We start from the raw sequence: 23,964 nt of genomic DNA on the forward strand, positions 1-23,964 counted from the left end.
ACCAAGTAGTGAAACACAAAGCTCTTGCACTGCCTACTCCTTGATAAATGGAATTTCATTTATCGTATTAATTAGAGCTCTTGACAGCTCAGTCTATGGTCAAATAGTATTTCACCACCAACATTTTTCTCTACTCTGCAGGAGTGTATTATTGGCAGAAGATAGCGTGTTGCAACCCCATTACTTTATTCTCACTCAGTATAGCTCTGGCATTGCAGTATTACTGAATAAGGACTAAGGTAGATTCAAAAAAAGTCCACTAAACTCCATGTAACTCAAGACTAGCCCAACCATGGGGAACTTAAGTTCATTTTGTTACATAATTATTTATCTCAAGAGACATCTCTTTGTTTCATCTCAAGATCATGACCTTCACTTTTTATGAACTAAAACATCTCATTGCAACAACTCATGTATTCCAGTTAGCAGCTTATGTTAAACTCAACAGGTGAAAGTAGGAATAAATATTTAATGCGTGTCTAATTGAAAGAAGATTTAGTACCTTAAAAAACAGCTGCCAATCTAATTTTTCCAACAAGTTTTTTGAAAGTAACCTGAAAGAAAGAAAAGTAATACTAAGTTTTACTTACAGATATTTGAGCTGTAACGACGGAAATGATGATATTTTTAGCTCTGATATGTTGTTGTTGCTCAAGTCCAAAGTTTCTAGACTCTGAAACGGCTTCAGATGTTCAGACAAGATGTTGGCAATCTTGTTACTGGTCCTGAAATTTAAGGACAGTAGTCAAAAAACTGTCATTTCCAGAATAAACACTTGTTAACTACACATGACTCTGACGAAAGTTAGTTCTTAATTAGCCCACTTGAAAATAATTTCTAGTTAAAGAAAACCAATAAAGTATGTTCTCTAGACACAACATTCACTTCTAGTCATCACAAATTGGAATGCTCTAAATGTGTTCATCAACATTTCTTAAAACACATTCCCAGAAAACAAGAGAAAAAACCTGCATTATAATCCAATTACTGCAATTCATGGCTTTTAAAAGGCGACGTAAAATTCTATGATCATCTATTTCCGAATGGTAGAAATATCTAGTATTTGCATTGAACAGTGTCACAGTACTGTAATGAAATCAGATTAGAGTTGTTTTCTATTTTAACCAAATTAACATCATAGTAGCTAGACATTGTGTTTTGTTTTTTTGAAAACTCCTACAGCATGAAAATCAGACTGAATTTCCATAAAACCAAAGCTAGATTAGAGGAGATGGATGCCAGTGCACCCCCTCAGAAAGACATTCTATAATTTTGCAATTAGACATAGTATTTAATCTATAGATTTTTCTAGTGAGTTTGCAAAGAGTAAAATATGTGCTTGTTACAGCTCATTACAGAGGTTCTGGACTTCATGCCTGGTCAAACTTCAGCTAAGCATCACACCCAGTTCCACAACAAGAATTCTGCAACTATTTAAAGACATGGGTATCGTAGTCTCCTATAAGGAACACCCCTTCTTTCATTTCCAACAAAATGTACTTTTTCCAGCGATCATATTTCATGTTCATACCCAGCAACCTACCAGTTTTTCCATCCCAGTTGCATAATGTACAGAATCACACACGCACATCAGCAACATTAATAGGGTTATTCGTTTGGGGCTAACGGTACATAGGGGAAAACAGATCACGACCAATAAAATGAACTAACCCGAAACGATCCTTGTTACCTTGGGAAGTTCAAGTCAGTTCTGGCTGTGGTACATTCTGTACCTAGTATGATGAACGATCAAAATTTAGGAGCTCTCCCCAGCTCCTAGAGATTGCAGGCAAAGGCAATTTCAGTAAAACTATCGACAAGAACGTTGATTCTGGAAGGTGTTTGCCTTTGTTGGAAATACTTGCTCTGGATCAAATAGTAAGCCACACCTTTAGGATAGCATTGACAACTCTCACATATTCAAGGGGTGTGGGGAGATTACTGTGCAAGACAAAAAAGTCCTGACTCAAAAACTGAACCAGAAGTTAGATTAATGGGCCTTCTGACCACATGTGGGAATGGGTAAGTGATCTTGCAGCCCCTCCAATGCTGTGTTTGTATCGTGTTTCATTCCTCAGGCTGTCTGGTAGAGGTACACTGCATTTTTTTAACTCTTAGCTGAAAGTATTTATAATAAATGGAAACAAATTACTTTAATAAAAAACAACAACAACCACCACCACCATGTGTCAGTTCCACTGGCCAAACAACACTGTGAGTTAGATAACAGGCCATAGAGCCTTGCCTTTATGCATTAGTTTGTTTATAAGGTAATTACTAACAAGGTATTAAAACTGCCAATTACTTGAGTGACGAATAAAATTTTCCTTGCAGTTAAAGTGTGCTCCAGCAGAAGTCAGCAATTTCCTGAACAGCACGCCTCCTAAATTGCAGTGTGAAAGTGTTCAGTTACAGAGACGGCTTGCACAGTGCTGTCTTTGTGTCAGCACCGCTCCATAAAACAGAAATTCCTCACAACTGGCAGAATAGCCCCTGTATTACAAAGTTTAGTTGGACCTAATGGAACAGAGTAAAACTCTTATACAGGCTTCAGATTAGCACTTGAACTAACTGGCGAATTACCTGACACAGGCCAGGTTACAACAAAAACAAACAAACAAAAAAACCCAGCTTGTTTGTTTCAGGGAACATTCTTCTTTTTCGGTGATGGTAAGGTCATATTGTGGGAAGAAAGTAACTTCTTTTGTTCACTGACGAAGAGCTACACATCGAAGTCCTGGTCCATCTCACAAGGAAAATCAAACCAGCCCTCACTGCACCTTCTTGCTTACTCATATTTGTAGAAGCTACTTGAATGCAAAATACCTGAATGGTTCTCTCCTTATTGCCCCAACCTCCTACTCCAGTTTCCACTTCAAAAAAATTGAAGTGCCATAATTCACACCTAGGAGATTATCCAGCGCTGAATATATCCAAATAGTTCTACTTTAAGGCCCAACTTTAGTTAAAATGTAAAAGTTCAATTCTAATTTGATTTTTCTTCACAATCATCACTTAAGTAAATTAAATAAAAACAATGTATCAGCTTACTCATAACTGCCAAATCACCGTCAAAATTAGTCAAGAACGACGTGTTTGAAAATGCAAGCCTATCCAATTGTCAAGGCAGAACCACACAGTAACCCCTATGTCAGCACAATGGCATACATGTTTGTTCACTGTGCAAAAAACCAAAAACAGAACAGCAACAACAACCACCTTTCCAGCAAAGTGCTGTTATTACTGTGCTCAGACAAAAGGAGTTGCACATGCCACATTGGTTTAATTTCACAGACCCTCAAGGGGAGATCAGAGCAACAGAGATCTCCTGCACCAAGAGAACCAGTGCATCAAATTCTCACAGACGCAGACCTGCAGCAATCTGATCACAACTTCTTAATGTGCAAGGAACAGCAACACGCTACAGCTTCCTTGGAACTTCTCCTGTTACACCTAAAGCAGCAGGAGCACAGAGGAACACAGACAAAACCACCAAAAATACCTGCATAAATTTGAACATGCCTTTTGCAGTTTGCATGCCTACACCCTGACTTGCAGCAAAAAAAACCCCTCAACAACCCAAGAGTACATGCAGTCTGATTTAATTATTTTTACATAAGCCTGTGTGAATACCAGCTTAAAACAGAATATCGGTCTTTCATTACAGGTATGAGAAACATTAGCTTTCCATCTCAGCATTCATGACTTTAACCTCACTACTAGGCCAAAACATCTATAACAGCCCTATCAATCATGATCTCAAGATTCGTTCTATATAAACAACTGCTACAACATATCTGACATATCGACTTGTACTTTCCCTGCTTCTGGGGAAACATAAAGCAGGAGAGCAACTTCCATATTCATTTTGTTAAGGATCTAGTTAACACCATTTAGACATAATAGTTATGTGCTGAAAAAAACCCAATTTTTAAAGATCTGAGATAGTATGACTAAGTATATCTTGATAAAGATTGTCAACATGTCATGTTTTCTAAGTAAGAGAAATATCTATGCAAGCTACATTACTCTGATCCTATAACATGGAAGCCCCAACTCTGAAATAGAGTAAGACCTGAAGTCCTATCATTTTTTTCTATTCAAAGTCTCAGCACAAAAAAAAATACTTTTGCACTTCCTTCTCCAGCATAACTCTTTCTTCCCGGTAGCTCTTGATCTGCTGTGTTTTGAGAACCTCTTAGTCTTATCTTACACCATGATCCTGACAAGGAACATGTGTAGGAGTCTGGAGGTGGAGCAACCTGGTAAAAACCAAGTTATCTAGAAAGACAATTTTGGAGAGCTGTGTCTGTGCAGCCTGTTCTCCAAAACTGTTAGATGTAAAATAACTGTTTTAACATCTGTGTGATTCTGGACTAAGAAGGTATCTCCTGTCCCTCAACTAAGCCCTGAGAGGCAGGATATATTGAATTTGCCTCACAAACAGACAAATGAAATCATAGTAGAGTCTCTTTCTAGAGATTAAGAGGATATGTACAGAGAAAAAATGCATTCTGCTAGGGCTAGATATATCTTTCTGAGCAGTGCTGAAGCCAAGACACTGGAGTTCATAGATGTTTAGTTTTACCGCCTTGTGTTTACATGGCTTCCAGATTAGAACTGGCTTGGAGGCAGCCATGTCAGAGCACAGGCAAAGCAGATGTGACTGTCCACATCCAAGCACATACCGGGTGGTCTCCAGTACATGCCACTACATCCATTATGTGCCACTACAGCTCACAGCCTCCTTTTTCACATTTCCTCAAATCTTTGCGGTTGCTTCACCTGTTCTTCCCTCCACTCAACCACTGACATCATGACTCCTGGCATATCATCCATTGTTTCTTGCACTCGCCCTCCTGCCCTCCCAAACTCCTTTGGACTTCTGGAGCTTTTTTAAGAAACAATGATGTCAAGACACTGAGCGGAAGAAAATTTAAGCAAAAAGAAAAAAAACCTAATTGATAGTAAAGATGAAAGATCAATACTGTAACAAACTTCCTCACAAAGTGCTGGAAGACTCATGCTTTGTGGCTTTTAGGATAAGGCTGGACAACTTTAAGGAGCACATACCAGAAGAAAGAGTCTCAGTAATTCCTAGAGAGAAAAACAGAGAAAAAAAGAGAGAAAAACAGACCTTTTATTTATATTTCTTCAATTTCTACTCATTTGACTACTAAAAGTAGCGAGACTGTAATGAACAATTACTTCATTTAAAATATTGTAATTATGGTTTCAAGCTGAACACTACCCTTACAAAAATCCCTTGACATGAACGGGACTATGTGCTCTTCTCACCATTAGACATCCAACTGCACTGAATTAACAACCTCCATTTTTTTGAATTTTTGCAGCTGTTAGATACAGAAATACTTCAAGTGAAACTGTTTTTCTCCAATACGAAGATGCCAGAAATAGAGCCAGGATTCTGGCTCACTTCCAGTCCTACTGGTAGGTCTACAAGTCTGATGCCTCCTTCACACACAGGCTTCTCACGTTCGTTGTGGCAAGCAGTTGTTCTTTTTGTTGAAGGTCTCCTTCATTCCATGATCCATGCCTGTCATTGTTCTTTCAAGACAGATGTCAGCAAGTCTCTCTACTCTTATTTTTTGTGCTTTTTGTGGTATACAGGCATAAAGTAGAAAATGAAAACTCAGAACTCTGTAAGCTACTGATACCCTGTTCAAAACTTGAGACCAAAGGTTTATTGATTCCTAAACCAAATAAAGTGGGAAAAGGGGAAGAGAAAGATGCAGAATGAAACAACTCTGGGATCAGATGTTTTATCATCAAAAAGAAGACAGAAGCAAATCCAAACTTCCAAACACGTGATACTTCCATAGCAATTCTCTCCTGATTCCAGTCACAGTACCAATATGTAATTAATTAAACTTTCCTTCGAAACTCTCTTCTTGATACCCCAGAGTCTGTTTCCCATTACACTTTCTGGCCTTTCCAAAATAATCACAAGTTACTTAGCACGTGATAGCCAAGTGAATGTATAAGTTCATTATTTTAAAGAAGGTAAGCAAAAGCAATGCAGGCGTAGCTATTTCAGCATGAGCTGACAACAGGAGTAATAACCCATTGCAGACTTGGTGCACTCTGTGACTGTCAGTTAATGCTAAAATCTTGGACAATTTTAAGTACGACCTAGATTAAACCCAGCATAATGCCCTCCAATGTTATAAATCATATTTCTAATCTGATGTATGGACTCGTTAAGTAAAAACATCTACCCTTTATTGTTACAGAGCCAACCCTCCCTTTTGGAGGGCGCAGACCAAAGTCTAGGCACTTCAGACTGCACACCCTTCTAGATCTACTACCTGATCTAGAAGTATTAGTAAAATACTTCAACTGTTAGTAAAAGTTGAGTTATGTTCTCCTGTCCACTTCTATTTCACTCAAGGCACCAACTCATTACATTTCACCGCTCTACTGCAATAACCACCCACCACTTCTCTAAGATACAACCCCAATACTTATGCCTGACCTCTTAACTTCATTCTGACTTCCCTCATTCTCTGTACTGTATGCCCTACAACTTGACACCTCCTCCTTGGTACACTTTCCTACCATTCTTCCATTTTGTCACACAGGAACAGTGTTCTCTATTTTTCTGATCCATTATTATTCTTTTTAATTCATCTTTTTCTTTAACACTGATGATCAGAAAATCATGCCTTTTTTTTTTTCCACTGCAAATAGCTCATAAAATTTGCATTCTTTTCCATTCACATTGCAAAAGCATTTGTCTAGGCCCTCACTACTTTATATTTTTGCTACAACAAACTCTGGGTTTCTACATACTTCTTCCCTTTCCCATCATTCAGCCTAAATTGCTGCCATAAAAATCTAGTTTCCATGTCTGCAAGTCTGACTAAGACAGGTTCCTTTTCAAATTCTTTCATTTACTTCCTCTTAGTCTCCACACCAAATGTCAAAGACTGCAAGAACTAATTCCAGTAAGTTTATTTGCTCTAGCTTTTTGCTCGCAACTTCAGCCCAAGTCACACATGGTTTACCACCACTCTCATTTTTGGGACTTTCTCCAAGTAGCCTTATGCCTGAAGCCCCGTTTGGCATTCCTCTATCCTTTCTTTCAGTCCTTCAAAACAAACTCTTCCAGGCAGCATCCAAATCTTAATCCTTCCCATAAGAAAGTGGTAGCTGAAGAGATGACAAGGATGTAAAATATTTGACCAACATTTTCTTAACATTGGGAGCCAGACTTCAGTTTAGTATGCTAGCTTTATAAACACACAATACCACTTTCTCTGGCAAGCGTAGAAGGGAAAGGCATCCACTCCTACTGAATGTAAGCTTTCATTTTCACGAGTTGCATCTAAACTTCTTTCTTGTGACTGTGGCTTTCTAAACGAGAACTGAGACAGTGTTATCCTGGATTTTACACAGGGCTTCCACTCCCAGCCTACTGTAAAATGACAAAGAGGCAGATTTCTCATATCTACCCCTATTCCAAGTAATCTTGCAAACAAGGATTATAAAAAAACCTCCTACCTTTACAGAAGGTCCTTCGCAGGAGTTTTCCTTATTAAGATACTGCCACACAGTGCAAACTATCACTCTTATTTCTACATTGCCAGCTGGGGCAAATGTATAATCTATTTTGCATGTTTCCTTCAATTAATTGAATTTTACTTCTCAAGATGACTATTTGAAGCATGATCTGGGATGTCCATTATTGCAAAATGAATTTAAATATATTTTTCCACATTTTAAACAGAAATGGACTCACAATACTAAAATAAAATCCCTTCTAAATAGTATAAGGGATTAATCACCACTTTTCTTCAGTAACTACGTTTGTGCATAAAGTTAGATAGGTATTTAAGCTGTATGTTGATTAATCAAAGCTAGGATGCAACAGTGCACGCTCAAATTTTGGAAGAGTATCTTTTTGGCAACACAGATTTTTTTTTAACCAAGAATGAAAATCAGTGACCAGTATGCTCTATTATTCCCCCTCAAATGAAGAAGGTAAGACCATTTTGTTCTTCGTGGTAAGCAGAATGGAAGCAAGCATGAAGCTGCCTAAAATACAGATTAATTTACAAATCTTTAGTCACAAGCTCAGTGTCTTGTTTAGCAAAGATCTCTGAGAAGTCACTTCAACTTAAGAGTTAGTTTACTTAGTTTTAAGAGCTATAAAGAAAAATCCTTTTTCAGATTACATATTTAAATTAGGTAGCATGAACAATCCCATTCAACTTGAAAGCCCTGTAAGTAAAGATACTGGCACTGCAGTATCATAAGCTCCACATACTAAAGGTTTGTATCACATCAGAGTCAGCTCTGTCTCCACTCTCTGACAGCACAATGCTTCACCAATCTCAAGAAACAACCATGTTGTAACCAGGTCTTTCATCAAAGGGATTTTATTCAGATTGGAGCAAAGCACGCTGAAGAAATTTTACTGATTACTGAAATCAGGATTAATGAGCAACTAAGCAAGGTAGCAGGAAGGAGCTAATATAGGAAGACACAAAGCTAAACCTGGGCTCTTCTGATAACTTAATTTTAAAATTACAGAGCTTATTTATGAAGCCTCATATACACTAAAACTTGCAGATCATCTTCTCCAATAAATTCCCCACTGCAGCTGTGTGGGTTGACGAGCAACCCTTTGAGAGCACACACTACCATCTGGACCTGAAAAAACTTTTTAGGCATTCCCTGGATTCTTGTTTGTTTTCAGTGACTATAATAATAATTATTTTTTTTAAAAACCAAATCACTGTTGATGGCTTAGATAGTTTTTTCGTTGTTTTGTTTGGGGTTTTTTGTTTCCTTTGAAAAGAATGACTTTGCACTTTTTCAGTACAGCAATTCACTGTCAACTTTTCAGTTTGCTTCTCAGAAGTGCTCATTGAACACCAAAGGCCTGAGATGAATAATGAAGTAATCAGAGTCATTTTAGAGTGGCTGATCAGAAAGCTATGTTTAAAGCTGGAACAATTTTGCTTACTGTGAGAACTTGCGCTGTGGTCAGTTAAGACTGGCTACTTTCCCGTTCTTTTGTCCTGTTTTATCTCCTGACCAATCTTTTTTGTTAATATTTTTTGTTCATTTACCTTTTTAAACATCCAGGACACAAGACACATGTCTTCAAAGCCAATACATTTAAACTCGGCATATACCAACACAAAGACATTACAAACCGAAGGCTGTAGAAAGTCTTCAGAAAAGTGACTTGTGGGTTCAGTCCAGCACCTAACAAACAAGTGGGCACATTTCAAGAAATCTCCTCAATACTGGCAACATTTTTCATCATCTCAACTCAAAACTGAATGGCCATGCAACTCCTTGTTTTAACTGCATTAAAGACCCCTGAGCAGAGGCAGCTGGAGGATCCTCTCAGGGTAGCAGAGGAAAACCTATACCATGCTGCATATTCTGTATGTGTCTTCTGAAAAGAAGATTTCACATTCTGAAAAAAGTAAAGTGGGAACCTAATACAAACCACATATTAATGTAAATGAATTGTGAATCATCCATGCTCCTCTTATGTACACTTCATGAACTTTGTATTTTCCACTCTGGCTTTAGTAAGACTGAGTATTTGTTGATGTTCTAGACTAACAAGATAGGTCTTTACAACATAAGCTACAAGGATATTTCCACCTAAATCACCTGCACCACAAGTACTAGTCATTTTAAATAAAATAATTTCCATTCAATAAAGTGTAAAATCACAAATTTATTTAAAACACTCCATCGTTTAAAGCTATTCTAACATCAGAATTTCACTATACACACTAGAGACTTTGGCATGTACAGATTTTCTAGTCCCGACAGACAGCAAGACGATTACTGTATAACATATCCTGGATGTGGGTAATAAGAAACATGGTTTTTAATATTAATTCTAGTTCTACATATACATTTTGATAAGAACAGTAAAATTTAGTCGGAGGCAGGACGCTTTAATACTCAAAGTTGTTCTGTCTCTCTAAAGTTACTGCTGCCTTCCATTTTCCACAGTACTCAAGGATACAGTGCACTAACGATGTTGGATGGTGTCTACAATTATTTATTTTTTAAAATTCTGCCAGTAAAGTAGTATCGGTTTCTTATTCAAACTGTATATCCCTAAACAAAACCTTAAATAAGGTTGCAGCATTTGCATATCAGTGTGTGTCTTCCCTACAAATCACTAATCACACTAAAAGTACTTACTATTTTCTGAAGAGTTTTGAAGTAAAACCCCTATGCAAATGGTAATTGGTAGTTAAACATCATGTAGGACTTCTATACAAGGCTATTGTACTTATATTACTCGGTTTCAATCTATTTCTGGATTCAACCTAGGTACAAAACTTTACAGCAATAACAGATGTAAAAGACAATACTACTTTTCTCCTCCTGTACCAACATCACAGATTCTAGCAGATTTTCAAGATAAATAGGACAGGACTGGTACATCTTGGATAAGGAATGCCATTAGAATGAGAACCAACTTCAGAACCTCTGCTTGTTCTCCTGGAACGAGGGCATTAGTGCCTATTTCTCTACCTGACACAAAAGTGTTCCACATACCTAGAAACCACAAAAACCAATCTGTTTATTCTCCCAGAACTGCAGAATTTTCCAATATAAAACTACCACAACCATTTAAAGCAATTCTACGTTAATTGAACTGTTTTTACACTTCAGGAATGCAAATAAGGAAACATGTAACTGACATAGATAAATACAGTATTACTGTGTACGGTATCTGTACTTTATGTGGTAATCAGTTGCTAAATCCAGTATTCTTCCCAAAAGCTTATGTTGTCAAGCACGTGGTGTGACCTGGCCTCCTGGCTAAAGCCACTGTGGTGACTGGAGAGCTGGCAATCTCTGGCAAATGGCTGAACTTCTCTATTTCTGCCTTGATAAACTGCTCTCTTCCTGCCTTCTCTCACAGGAGAGAGAGAGAAGGGCTGGGTGGCTGAGCAAAAAGAACACCTTGCAATTTCAATTTAAAATAATTTACTTAAATGGTTAAACATGCTGAAAGATGCAATCAGACCTTTGCAAGTAACATCACTGTGAGACAGGCATGCCCAAGTACATTGGCCAGACATTTCAAAAGGAGCCTAACTTTAGACATCTAAAAGTTAATTTAAAATAGATATCTAGATGGGCTTCAGTAGGAAAGTCATCTGAACTATCTCAGGGAAGACAAATCACTTCAGAGAGAGCCTTTTCTTCTCCACTCATCCTGAAGAGGATCTACAGTTAGTAACTCATACTTATGATGTCAAACTTTCAAGAATTTAGGGAAGATGAATCCTACTCTTTGCTCTGTCCAGAACGTACTATATCTGTTAGTACCAGGCAAGCCATCACAGCTTCACAGCCTAAGGCCTCCTGACCATATTTAGCCCAAAGTACCACCCACTTAGTTCACAGCAGTTTCCAGATTCCCAGAAGGCTCAGAAGCTCTCCTATGCCATGTGACAAGATAGGTACTCATCACATGAGTAAAATCATAGATGCATCTCCAGCCATGTAATAAGAGTGTGCCTGAATGTGCTTGTATACTCCTTCACACAGACATAAGGTCTTTCCAGGGTAGTGGGGGGCGTGTGCCTGCCTGATACTTTTCTCTCCCACGGTGTTCAACCCTCAACTGGCACCCATAAAACCAAAATGTTGGCATCGTTGTTTCATGTTACAGACAGACTGTGACCAGGAGACTGGGAACATCTATTACTCTAGGTATGTTTACCATGCATAATTCAACAGTATGTAAATATCTACGCTAGATAAATATCAATTAGATAGCTAGAAATGAGATTGCTCCAGAAATGGAAACTACACTAACATGATAATCCACCCATGCTTGTTTATACTGCTCAAAGATTTTAGACATACAGTGCTGTATGGAGATACCGGCACTATTATTCACTGTAGACGTACCAGCAGTTTAATTTCCTTTGCAGGGCAAGAAAATTCTTGCAGAACAGGTAAAAGTCTAAGGCTCCACAGCTGAGTGACAAGTACTAAGAAGTGGGAAAAAAAAAAAATTCTTGCGAGAAGATATTTTCTTCAACAATGAAGATTTTGGCAAGAAAGGAAGGCACAACTTCCACAGCATTGCTTGAAGACTCCTTTGAAAAAAAAAAAAACTGGCTTTTCAACTGATGGTAATGAACCAACATATATGTATGTCATAAGAAATGTAATCAAATCAAGTTTCAGAAGGCTAGCACCCTCTTCTCTGCTATTATTTGAAAGCTAGAATAAAGACTCAACAAGGAAACAGTGGTTTGTTTTGGAAAGGCTCCACAAGCTCCTTTCATATAAAAGTTTAAAATCCTGAAGAAAGTCATCAGATGTTTAAAGTATAGTTTTTCTTTGAAGAGTGGCTCTAAAAATTATATTCTAATTGTTCTGTATGTGTTTTCCTCGCATGACTTAGCTATCATACTAACTCAGTTTAATTCAACCCCTCCAAATAACACCTAACACAGAAAAAAAAAATAAGTGAACATATTTTTTCACTTCTAAAAAAAAAAAAGGACCATTAAATTTAATATTTGTCCATCTATATCACTATATCACATATTTTTATGCTGGACAACTGCTGTATGTTTATTCTTCTTTATTTATATTCTTTTCTGTAAAATGAGATTTAACATCTTTACATAAATAACTTCCAACCTGCAATATGTTTTAAACAGAAACCTTTGCAAGAGAAACAAGATGCTTTATTTTTTGAACAATGCAATACCACTCTCTAATTTTATGTTCTATCTACATCCATTTTGATATGGAACAAATAATTGTCTTAACTATTACACACTGACATTCATAAGTTAATGAAAGACCTTTAAATTACTTAATGAATTATTTCTACCATATTAATCTCAAGGAATCTCTGCTGTGGTTATAGAATAGGTACTTAATCTCAGCTGAAGCACACATATTCAATAATCTCCCAACACCACACACAAGTAATGGAAATTAGAACAAGAACAAGCTAGCACCCAACCAGACCAACTTTAACTGCATTGGTAGTATGACAACAGCTTTTAGAAATACTTTTTTTTTTTCTCCTTTTACATGTCAGTATACATAGCGCAGACCACCAATCTAACAGAGGCTTTTCCATGTTTCACCACCTGAGTAAATGAACGAAGCCAGTGACCTAAGGATAAGGAACAACCAATCCAGCAGTGACTGATTTTCATTACTCTCTCAAAGGAATACAAAAATCTTTGCACAGCTGCAGAAGGATGATTTTAGGTTCATCTAAACTAGTTAAGTTTCCATGAGAAGGACTAGAGGAGATGCTAAGACAAATTCTCAACTTTGTATTCATCAGAAGTAAGGTAGGAGGATATAAACCACTTTATTATGTCAAAATTTCCAACCTCATGGTAAAAAGAATCTTAGCAAGGTAAAAAAAAAACCAACACAAAAAAACCCACCACCACCCAAGAAATATATTCTTCAGATCAATTAGATGCTTAAACTACAGAATGATATGCCAGTGTAAAAATAACATCAACACTAATGTAAAATAGAAGATTTGCTTAAATTCAACAATTATTTGTCAGACACCATCTGCTTTTTCTTTCATTCTTTTCTGATTCTGATCTGTAAGAAACCACATCAGTATCAAATGTCACTTAGTTCTTATTCAAACAGAGCAGTCCAGACACAGCGGCTGCACCAGCTGACTTAGCTGACCTGGGCCTAGAGTAAAAACAAACCCCTATAAATCACCAGATGTAAGCAATTGAATAGTGATCAATTTAATTAACTGAACAGCTTTCCAAAGTTTACTGTATTGTTTTAACCCTTCGGGCTTCTTCAAGAAAGGTAATTTGCAATTTGTATTCAAGGGCAGGATTTAGCCAGAGGGCTACATATTACTAGCTTTAGACACTTTAGATTCCCATTGATAAAACCCAAATCCTACACATGAAAAACATGCCTTTTCTTTTTTACAATTAATAGTATGATAGTAACTATTTTTGTTAGCAGTTCCTTGAATATTTTAGAGAAATTACATCACAGGAAAAAAATCAAACTGATTTCAAGTGAAATCCTCAGGAATTAAATTTCCTTTAAAATCAACTGTTTTGGTTATGGGCACTATTTGCTATTTATAACTTTATACCCGTATTACAGATGCCACACCAAGTAACCCACTAATTTATTTCAAACAAAACAATGAATATAGACATAATCACGTGTCACAATTACATGTATTAACTGCAGCCGTAAAAAAATTATGCCACACATTAAAATGGGCTCAAAAAGACATTTTAAAGATATTGGCAAATAATCTTCTAACCTAGATACTTGTCCTGAAGCTGCATCTCGAGGGGATTTCCCCATGTTGCCCACTGAAATTAATGGAATTCCGCCATGATTTAACGCAAGTGGGATTTCAGCCAAGATGCATAATCATAGAGTATAACTCTTGTTTTAAAGTCTGCATTGTACAAGTTTGTATAACTTTTACTAATGTTTGTACAGTGCCTAGCACAACAGGGCTGAGGCTCCTGGGTACTACCACAACATAAATTAATTCTAATGCAGTCTTTGTATCTGAGGGAAGCATAAAAACTACAAGGATTAAGCTCAATTATACACATTTTAAACAACCTGCTAAATAATATGACATAATCAACTTCCTAACCACAAGCTGCTCTATTTCCAATTATTTCACTTTAATCTCTGTAATGCACATATTTCCACGAACCCTGTAGTTAGTTCCACTAACTAGGGACAAGAGTAAGATCTACTTACAAAGACAGAAGAGTTATATTTGCAGAGACTGGCCCCAGATCTGGAATGATCTCCAGTTCATTGTTGTTCAACTTCCTATTAATATTAGAAAAGGGAGAGTCAGCTTTGATGTTAGTCAGAAGTATGTACACTGGATTTGCTAAATTGCTGAACAGTGTCACCCCAAAATTAAACAATAATTCCAGTTTCACTTAATGTAAAACATCAGAACAGTAAACATCTTTGTTGTTCCACCAATTATCCCTAGAGAAATAGCCATACAATTAGCATACAGAAACACTGGTTGGCTTTTGGGGGTTGTTTTTTTGTTGTTGTTTTTTAAATTAAGACAAATTAACTTACACTTCCCGAAGACTATGAAGGTGATCCAAGAGACTGGTCTTGATTGAAGATAATTTGTTGTGACTTAAGTCCCTATGAGGTTACAAAAATAAACAGCCTGTCAGTTTTGCCATAAAACATTGGGTAAAGCAATACAATTTCAATCCAAAATACGCTATCATTTGTTTCCAAGTAGATTAAGAGGTTTTTTATATATTAATACAATTAGAATAGAAACTCATTTGAGTATACAAGGTATAAATAAGTGTAAATACCTTGATCACTGCCAGCAGTGTCAAAGAACTTCTTACACCTCTGAACAATTTAGAACTGTTCAGTGGGGTGTGTGTAAGAGCCATGAAAAACATCTTAAGATGTTGACTCATACATACCACCAAAAACCCCTCTTCCCCATCCCTTCACAACAAAAGATCTGGCTAAAGCAACCTCTTTGCTTTAGCCTATGAAGGAAAAGTCATAAACCAAGACTCATGGCAGTCTCATTCCTTGAGTCAACCATAGTATTTGTATCGTTTACTCTTCTCACTTACTTCTCTAAAGCAACGCACAGATCATAAATACACAATGAGGACTGTCCATAAATCTCAATTCTATTTTCATGCTTTCACACAATTCAGGACTCCATTCCTACATAACTGAAGTTAATGGGGATCTTAAACAAGCAACATCAGAAGAAAACAGACACAGGAAGGCCTAATTCCATTCTGTGTTTTAAGATGTCTGTATACTAGTCACATTAATACAGCACTTAATCACACTTGAAGAAGTAGCTCGAGCACTTAGCATGTGCCACTCTGTACTCAAGATCCCAAATATATATTGATGCAGTTTATAAGAAATCTTGTTAATGTCTTTGCAGTGTTTGCTACAAAACAAGCCAGGGTACTAAGAATGCCACACATTTTCTTGACCACTGTCAAGAAATGCTTTTCCCTACAGACACCATGCATCTTTACCGTATGTCCTCTTGAGCATTTGACAACACCGTAAAATCCTAAGAAACTTTTGTCCTAAGAAACTTTTGCTGTAGCCTCAGAAGTACTGGAAACATCACAGAAATAAAAGAATGACCACGTAATAGAAGGCAGAGAAGCTAATTACAGAAACTCAAACTTGCACATCTACAGAGATCTGCACAAGTGGTACAGATTCACAACTGATCTTGTAACCATGGCTAGCCCTGTTGAAGACCTCCCCCTTCTTAGTAACTCATCCACCCCAACACGCACCTTCCTGCGCCCTTACTACAGCCTGTCACTACCTCACCTGCACCAATTCAGCCACCTGCGAAGTGCTCGCTGGACATTATAACACTGCGTTTATCCAAGCCAGCCAACAAAAACCGTACCATTTTTAAGGAGTTCTTAAACTCACTCCAGTGAGAGTTAGCAATGCAGACACAAAGAATTGCATTGGTACACTTCAGCAGTGAGCTGCTGTAGCATCAGGTAAAGGCAAAGAAATTTCTCACACTTCATGACACTTCTCCCTGTGCTAATTAAGCACTGAACAGTCATCCAACATGCCTGGGGTCCTCACCAAGCCATGTGGGCATGAAGTGTATTTCAAGTTCAATCTATGAGGAAACTCTGGGATTCCTTACTTTTTCTGGATGACTCAGTACAGTCACCTACACTGAGCATGCCAAACACAGGCCTGACTGCCATGGACATGTCTACTCTCCACCTACAGGTCTGGAAGTGAAGAAACCTGATGATCAGCATATCCTTCCTGCACACAGACCAAAACTGGCTTAAATCAAGCCAGGTTCAGGGGCTGTGCTAGGTGTTCTGCTCTGTCACTAAGCCCTGAACAACTGCAGATCCAGAGAACTCCAGTTTCTCTGCACCCACCACCACAGATCCTTGGACACAGGTGTAACCATGCAACCCAGCCAGGCACCTAAGCTTCTTCAACAGCACATGGGGATGGTAAAACCACGTTTTAGACTCCCCCAACTGTTTGCTGCTTTATGCAGTACTTGTTCAATGTAGCCAGGACAATTCCATCATCCCTTTTGTCCTCCCCCAGAGTCAGCAGTTAAAAAAAAATAACAATAAAAATCAAACATTAAAAATAATCGCAGGCATGTATGGGCATTACGAGGGGTACCACCAGTACTCGGTTACGAGGTGTGCTCTGAGCCAGCCAACTGGATCAGGCTCAGCGGGCCGCGGAGCTGTGGCACCGGGGACTGGGTCACGGCCACAGGCAGGGAGGAGATACGCGCTACGTTTCCCAAGCCAAGGCTGCGCAGGAGCGTGCACAGGATAGACCCGCAGGTGCGAAAGGCACTTTCCAGCACAAAAAAGGCGGGGTGAGGGCTGGCAGGAGCCACCTAGGGAAGGGGAACACCCTCTACCACCTTCAGGTGGCCATGGAAGGGATGTTTTCTGAGACTCAGCTCTGGACTCCAGCACCTAATATACATCTGCACCTTCTTCCAGGTGTCTAAACCCCTACAGATTTTCCTCTTAAAGATGGAAAACCAATACAGTGTTAACATTTTTCAAAAACCCACAAATGTTAGTTTCATCATTATGATTTTGAGTTCTCCTGTAAATGAGGTTAACCACATGAGTTAGACGACTGCATCACTCACTACTTAAGTCTAGTGCAAACATTTGTCTGGCCATAGACTGGAGAAAAATCCCTTTGTTTAACACCTGAAGACATTAGCTGCATAATTTGAAATTCTCATACTGCATTCTTAAATTTAAAGACTGAAAAAGTATGCTGTTACAAAGCTCTAGATGGGAATCTAACTTGGTCCTTTAAAGCAGACAGAGTAGAGACAATTTTTACCCTTAAACTTAATTCAATATTTGGCTTTAGTCTGCAGGGATTATAATAACTATGCAAATAAACAGCCAAAATTCAGTCAAGTTATGACTGTTAGTGCCTAATATGTTACTGTTCTTCATGCTTCAGACAAGACCTAGGAATCAGTAATTATTTCAACAAAGAGCTTTCAACATTAGTGCTAAAAACCTGCATTTCTTCATTTCATCTAAAAACCCTGCAAAAGGTTTATTTAAAACATGTTTGCCTAAAGGACCTACCAGACAGTAACAGACGTGAGTAGATTTGTTCTGCTGGAGTTATAACATGTTAAAAAAGAAAGAAAAAAAAAATCTGGCAGAGTCCTTAAACTATAAAAATCCTGCAATTACAACCACTGCTGTGCATGATCACCACACTGGAGCCAGACACTTTCACTCATAGCTCAAGCTTACATCCATCTGGAGTCTATCAAGGCAACCGTGAGCGTAACAACTTACACTAGGTTTCAAACTATTTTTTCATGTTTGTTTTTTAACACTAAAGATACTCTCAGATTTTCCACATAGCACCTACTTTAAAAAAATACATACGTACAAAATCCTCATTCCTGGTCTACTTACAGCAGGTTGTCAAACACAAGTTGCAAAATATCCAAAGCAAACCACCACCACCAACAAAAAAAGACAATACTGAATCGCCTGTTTCACACAGCTGTATACATACTTGTTTACCAATTGTTGGATAAAATATGAATTAGAAATATTTTATTAAACATTATTTCAGTGCTACTGGCATGAGAAACTTCACAAAAAAAAGCCTTGCAAGTTACATTTTTAAGTTAAATCAGAGTGGTTGGAAGTGAACCAAGAGTTAAAATATTTGTCTTTTACTAATATTCTAAGTGAAGCTTAAGCCTATGGAAGTTTCTGAAACTTATAAGCACTGGATCTGAGGCATTTTCTAAATCTAAAAATCTATCAACCCTGTCACAAAGCTACAAGTACATTTCAGTCCAATGCATTTTCAACATATCTTAAAACAAGTATGAAGAAAAGGTTTGAAAATGAATCAGTATTTTTCCTTCACAGAAATGGAACTGACAACGTTAAAACACTAAGATTATTACTATGCATTTTCCATTTCTGAATTTTCCTTGTCTGTTAAAACCACATTACAAGTGGGGAGAAAATCTCTGTGATTACTTTTGCTACTAGAATTTCAAAAGCCATGAAAGATATAACAGTGAATGCACTCAGAAACTTCAAAAACCAGATTTATATTAAGAAATTCTTTATAACAATAAAAAGCATATATACCTGTTCTTCACCTCGGATTTCTAATAAAACTGATTAAGCATTTAAGCAGAATTGCCTCCACTTGAAAAAGCATGCCATAGTTTTTGAGGCCCTTTAAGAACCCATTTTATGAAAGAAACTATTTTCTATATTCCATTACATTTGTGTGACCATCTGTCATAATTCACAAGTCTCTCCATTAGAAAGCTGCAACATCACTCATGAAACATCAATGTTTGGGATAAAAAATTGAAAGGAAGGCTAATGCATAAAGGGAGAGGGCAAATGTTTCTTCACACATTTTATAAATATAACTTTCAGACTCTAACTTAATTTACAACACTTAGTCACAATTATCATCTTCTTCCTTAGAGAACTCAGAAACCTGAGCCCCAAGTCAAATTTTAAAATGCAAATCCAGCAACAGCTTCTTAATCAGTCCCACTGGGGCCTATAGAGCTGCTAATTCAGCAGAAATCAGGAGAGCTGAAAAACAAAAAGCCAGGCTGTAGCTGTTTTAAGACACTGATCCAAAGTGACTCATAAATCAGCTTGCTATGTTCAAGTTTTAGTCTGGAAAATATTGAAAAACAGCTGTGAAAACCATACGGCCCTTTTTTCTGGCAATTCTGGTAGAGAACTAGAGGATTTATAAAATGTAAATACTAAAGATGTAATACAAACACAAGTGAAAACCATCTTTCAGACTTTCCCTCCTGCCCCACCGACAGTTTTAGTTAGCATTCCTCGGTGAACCTGGCGAGGGGTACGGCAGTGCCACCGGGAGTTTGCACACACGGAGGACACTGGCCAACGCTCAACACTCTTCCTCCCTCCCTCCCTCCGCCCCTGGCTCTGCTACACCAGCTCTAACAAACCCACATTCTTGCAATCTCAGGACACGCATCCTGGAAGTAAATCGAAATCTAACTTCAAAACTATTTGTACACAAAACCCTTACAAATGTTTATCGGTTCTCAGTGGACTGTTAGCTTCTGTGAAGGCAGCATCACAGAAGATGGTATTTTGGGCTAAAATCACAGTAAAGCTGGCAATTATACCCTATTTACACCCCATTTCGTGAAGCCATTTCTGTACAAAGCAGTAGCCTCACACTTGCCACCAAAAAGAACGGGACACAACTCAGTATTAAAGCTCATTTTCTTATTTCCTTCCTTGTCCACTCTGAGGTCACGCAGTCTTCCCACATTAGACACTCTCATTTTACTTCACCGGGGGATTTGAACACAAAAGGAATGAAAGAGTCAAACAGCACTTCAGGGAGCCAACTTCATCCCACCGCTCTCTGTCTGGGAGAGCAGACAGATGGGCAGAGGAAGGTGTAAAGCCTAACACGGGCCTAGACCTTTTCAGGCACAAGAGCTTTCCCGCTCCTGCTTGGCAGATCTCGCCTGCGTATGTGGAGAACATGGTGTAACAGTTGTTTTCCAAAGAGAATTGGAAAGCCTGCAATTAAACTACTAGCCTTTGGCTATAGCCGCTATGGACTTCCATGGAAAACACAGTAAACATATACCAATAAAATTCATAAACAGTCTTTTACAATTTGTGAATGCACAGTTTGTTGCAACAATAATCCAGGCTATTCAAAGCTTTTTTGCGTATGCAAAACTGAAATGCATAATAATCTTAAATATTGTGCAAGCCCAGCTCCAGGTACTGGAGTAGCTGGAGGTAACAGACAATGCCACACTCTTTCTTGCTCTGTTATTAAGAAGAGGGGAAGGAAGAAAGAGCAGGGTACTTCTAAGGCATTTGACACAAACAAAAGAAATATTTACACAAAAGCAGCCAGACCACATGGTTTGGTGACACCTACAAAGATGTACTCCTGTGAGTTTAAGAGCGAGTGACACAGCTGTCCAATGAGTAATCTCAGCAGGGTTTCTTACAACAGACCAAAGCTTATTTATACAAGTGGAACTTATTTTCTCACACTTCTAAAGGAATGTGAACTTACATAAGGACAATTTACACTACCAAGGGAATTCTAATTAGAAAAACCTCCCTTGTGCTAACAAAAAAGCCCTGCAATGTGTTTTATTGTCTCTCAGCAACGTAAGTGGAAAGGACAAATTTAGATTACTGCTAATGCAAAATACTTCTTAAAGCAACTCTAAAACTGAGAGTTCTGTGATTTTTCCCCTTGTTTTTTTGTTTAGCATGCTGTCACACCTGAATTTTAACTTAACAGCGCTGAAGTAAGGTAAGCTAAGAAACTAAGCAATTGTCACCTTGAATGGTGTATATACGAGTATGCATTTTAGCATATTTTTATAGCGAGGCAACACTATGAAGCTTAGCTTAGTATCAAAAAAGCCTTAGGTTTTGTCAGAAAACTTATGTTAGTGTACTGAAATAGTTCAAAAGAACAGGAGGGATGAAATTTAATAGGAAGCAAAGCCAGTTGTTGAATGTAAAGCAGATCCGGTATTTGATTCGTATGCTTCAATCACATAAGCCAAAAGGAAAAAAAAGTTTCTTTCCCCTCACACTTTCCTATACCACTCCTGGAAATATTCATCTCCCAGAGCCATTCCTATGTTCAGTTCCATATGGTGTCAATACAGCCATCCACATTTCATGAGTAAAGCAGCATGACCTCCAGACGAGGCAATTGAACAGAATTAGCCACAACTAATTGAAAGTCTTCCTGTTTACTTTAAAGTCCTTATCTCAATCTGCTTTGGAAATGTAATAGAAAATTAATACGACTAATATGGAAGATCTTTGAGTGACAAGAGATTAAAAACAAATGTGAAAAGTCCCTCAGCTATTTTCAGGCTTTTAGAAAGCTCCCATAATTTCTGCTTTGTCCATAAAAGTTTGTCACTGAAAGTAAATTTTCTACAGATGGCATTTCAGTACGCGTTACTGCACATTCAGCGAATCCGTGCCACCGGACCAAACGGGGCAAGCTCCAGCGTCAATAAAAATCATCAAACCCAAAACCAGTGGGGAACGAAGACGAAGAACTGCACAAATAAAACCGAGACCAGTTTTCCCGACACACAAATCAATATTAACTTGATGAGGACCGCGCGTTTTCCAAGAAAGTCATCAGAACTTCTTTCCTCCCCCTCCCAAGACACGGAGCAGCGCTCCCGGGCCCGATTTCAGCCCGGGCCCTCACCGCCACCCCCTCCCAGGGCCGCAGCCCGCCCGAGGGACGCTGTCCCGCTGCGGCCGCCGCCGCCCCCGCCGCGCTCGCTGACAGCTCGGCCGCCGGCCCCAGGCGCTGCCCCCGCCCGCCCCACGCACCTCGCTGCCGGCACCTCCCGCTTCGCTATCGCCACGAAACCCGCGCTTCCCTCCCCAAAACCCGCCCGCGGACGGGACCGCGGCCCCCAGGGGCAGAAGATGGCCGACGGGCGCAGGCCGGCACCCCCAGCCGGCCGCGGTGCCCGCCGCCCCGATACTCACAGCTGCACCGCCCCCCGCGGCAGCCGCTCGGGCAGCCGGCTCAGCTCCAGGCGGCTGCAGGCGACGAGGTGCCCGGTGCAGCGGCAGGGCGCAGGACAGCGGGCGGCGGCGGCGCGACCCCCCAGCAGGGCCGGCAGCAGCAGCAGCAGCAGCGCCAGGAGGGCGGCGGGCGCCGCGCGGGGCCGGCGGGGCATGGTGGGCTCGGAGCCGCTGCCCGCGCTCCCGTCCCTGGCGCTCCCACACTGACAGAGCCGGGCGCGGCGCGACCTCCCGCCTCTCAGCGCGGGTGGCGGCTCCCGCTCATGCCCCGGAGCCGCCGCCAAGGGGGGAAAGCGGTGGGAGGGGAGGGGGGGGGGGTGTAGAAAAAAAGTAAAGGGAGCGAGCGGAGGGGGCCCGCAGCGCCGCCCGCCGCCAGCCACTCCGCAAACTTTCCGCCGCCTCAGCCCGCCTCCGCGCGGCCGGGGGAGCCCCGGGCGCGGCCCGCCCCGCCGCAGCCCCCTCCCCCTGCCATGTGACAGCCGCAGCCCCCGCCCGCCCCGCCGCGGCAGGGGGCGGCCGGCCTGGCCCTGTGGGGCTGGGGGGCGTAAGGTGGCGGGCAGGGGCGCGGGGGGCGGGGGGGCTGGCGTCGCGCCCCGCCCCGCCCCGCCCCGCCCCGCCCCGCTGCTGCCAGGCCGCGGCGGCACCCCGGGCCCGCTGCCCGCCCCGCGGGGGCAGCCGACGGCCGGCCTCGCAGCGCGGCGGGCGCGCGTGTGGGCCCTTGCTGCCTCCCCCGGCTTCTTCGGGGGCGGGCGGGAGCCAGCAGCGGGCGCCGGGTGCCCTGAGCGTCGCCCACCGCGCGCGGGCCGAGGCGCGAAGGCGGGGGCGGCCGGGCCCTGCCCGTGCGGGATCTCCCTTCGCCGCCGCGCCGGTTAGCGCGAGTCGGGGCAATCCAGAAGCGGCTCCAGAGGCCCCGGCAGGTTCCCAGCCAAGCCTGGGGTCACTGGCATGTAAAAGGTGAGGCGAGGTTAACTCCTGCCTTCCGGGTCCTGCGCGGCTAGTCCAGACACCGTAATTAAGCCCATTATGTTCCCCACAGGATCCCAGCTCCAGAGGTTCAGGGAAGTGGGCAGGGCGTACAGATTCCACATCTCTGAGGTAATCTATGTAATTTAAGTAAATACCTATTGTTCAAGTTCCATGTGTAAGCCCGGACCCTGCGACGGATTCAGTTACTGTAGGTTTCACGCACCCCTGCTTGGCAGCACCAGACGTCAAACTGCTCACGGACACTGTGCTTTCTCTCCCACCTTTATATGTTTCACCTGGAAGATTATAGACGGCTTAG

General features: G+C 40.5%; 1 protein-coding gene across 1 annotated transcript in view; it reads right to left on the bottom strand.

Annotated features, from left to right (window-relative positions):
- LRIG3 (leucine rich repeats and immunoglobulin like domains 3) overlaps nt 1-22,945 on the bottom strand; it is a 43,153-nt gene extending 20,208 nt beyond the window's left edge. Inside the window, exons 1-4 of the mRNA XM_072876999.1 lie at nt 22,641-22,945; nt 15,118-15,189; nt 14,776-14,850; nt 591-725 (exon numbers count right to left, since the gene is read on the bottom strand). Of these exons, the coding sequence (XP_072733100.1) occupies nt 591-725; nt 14,776-14,850; nt 15,118-15,189; nt 22,641-22,834 (476 nt within the window). The 5' untranslated portion in view covers nt 22,835-22,945. The remainder of the gene's footprint in view (nt 1-590; nt 726-14,775; nt 14,851-15,117; nt 15,190-22,640) is intronic.
- Nucleotides 22,946-23,964: the final 1,019 nt, after the last annotated feature.

The sequence above is a fragment of the Ciconia boyciana genome, chromosome 1 (assembly GCF_034638445.1).
Source record: "Ciconia boyciana chromosome 1, ASM3463844v1, whole genome shotgun sequence".
Taxonomy (NCBI): domain Eukaryota; kingdom Metazoa; phylum Chordata; class Aves; order Ciconiiformes; family Ciconiidae; genus Ciconia; species Ciconia boyciana.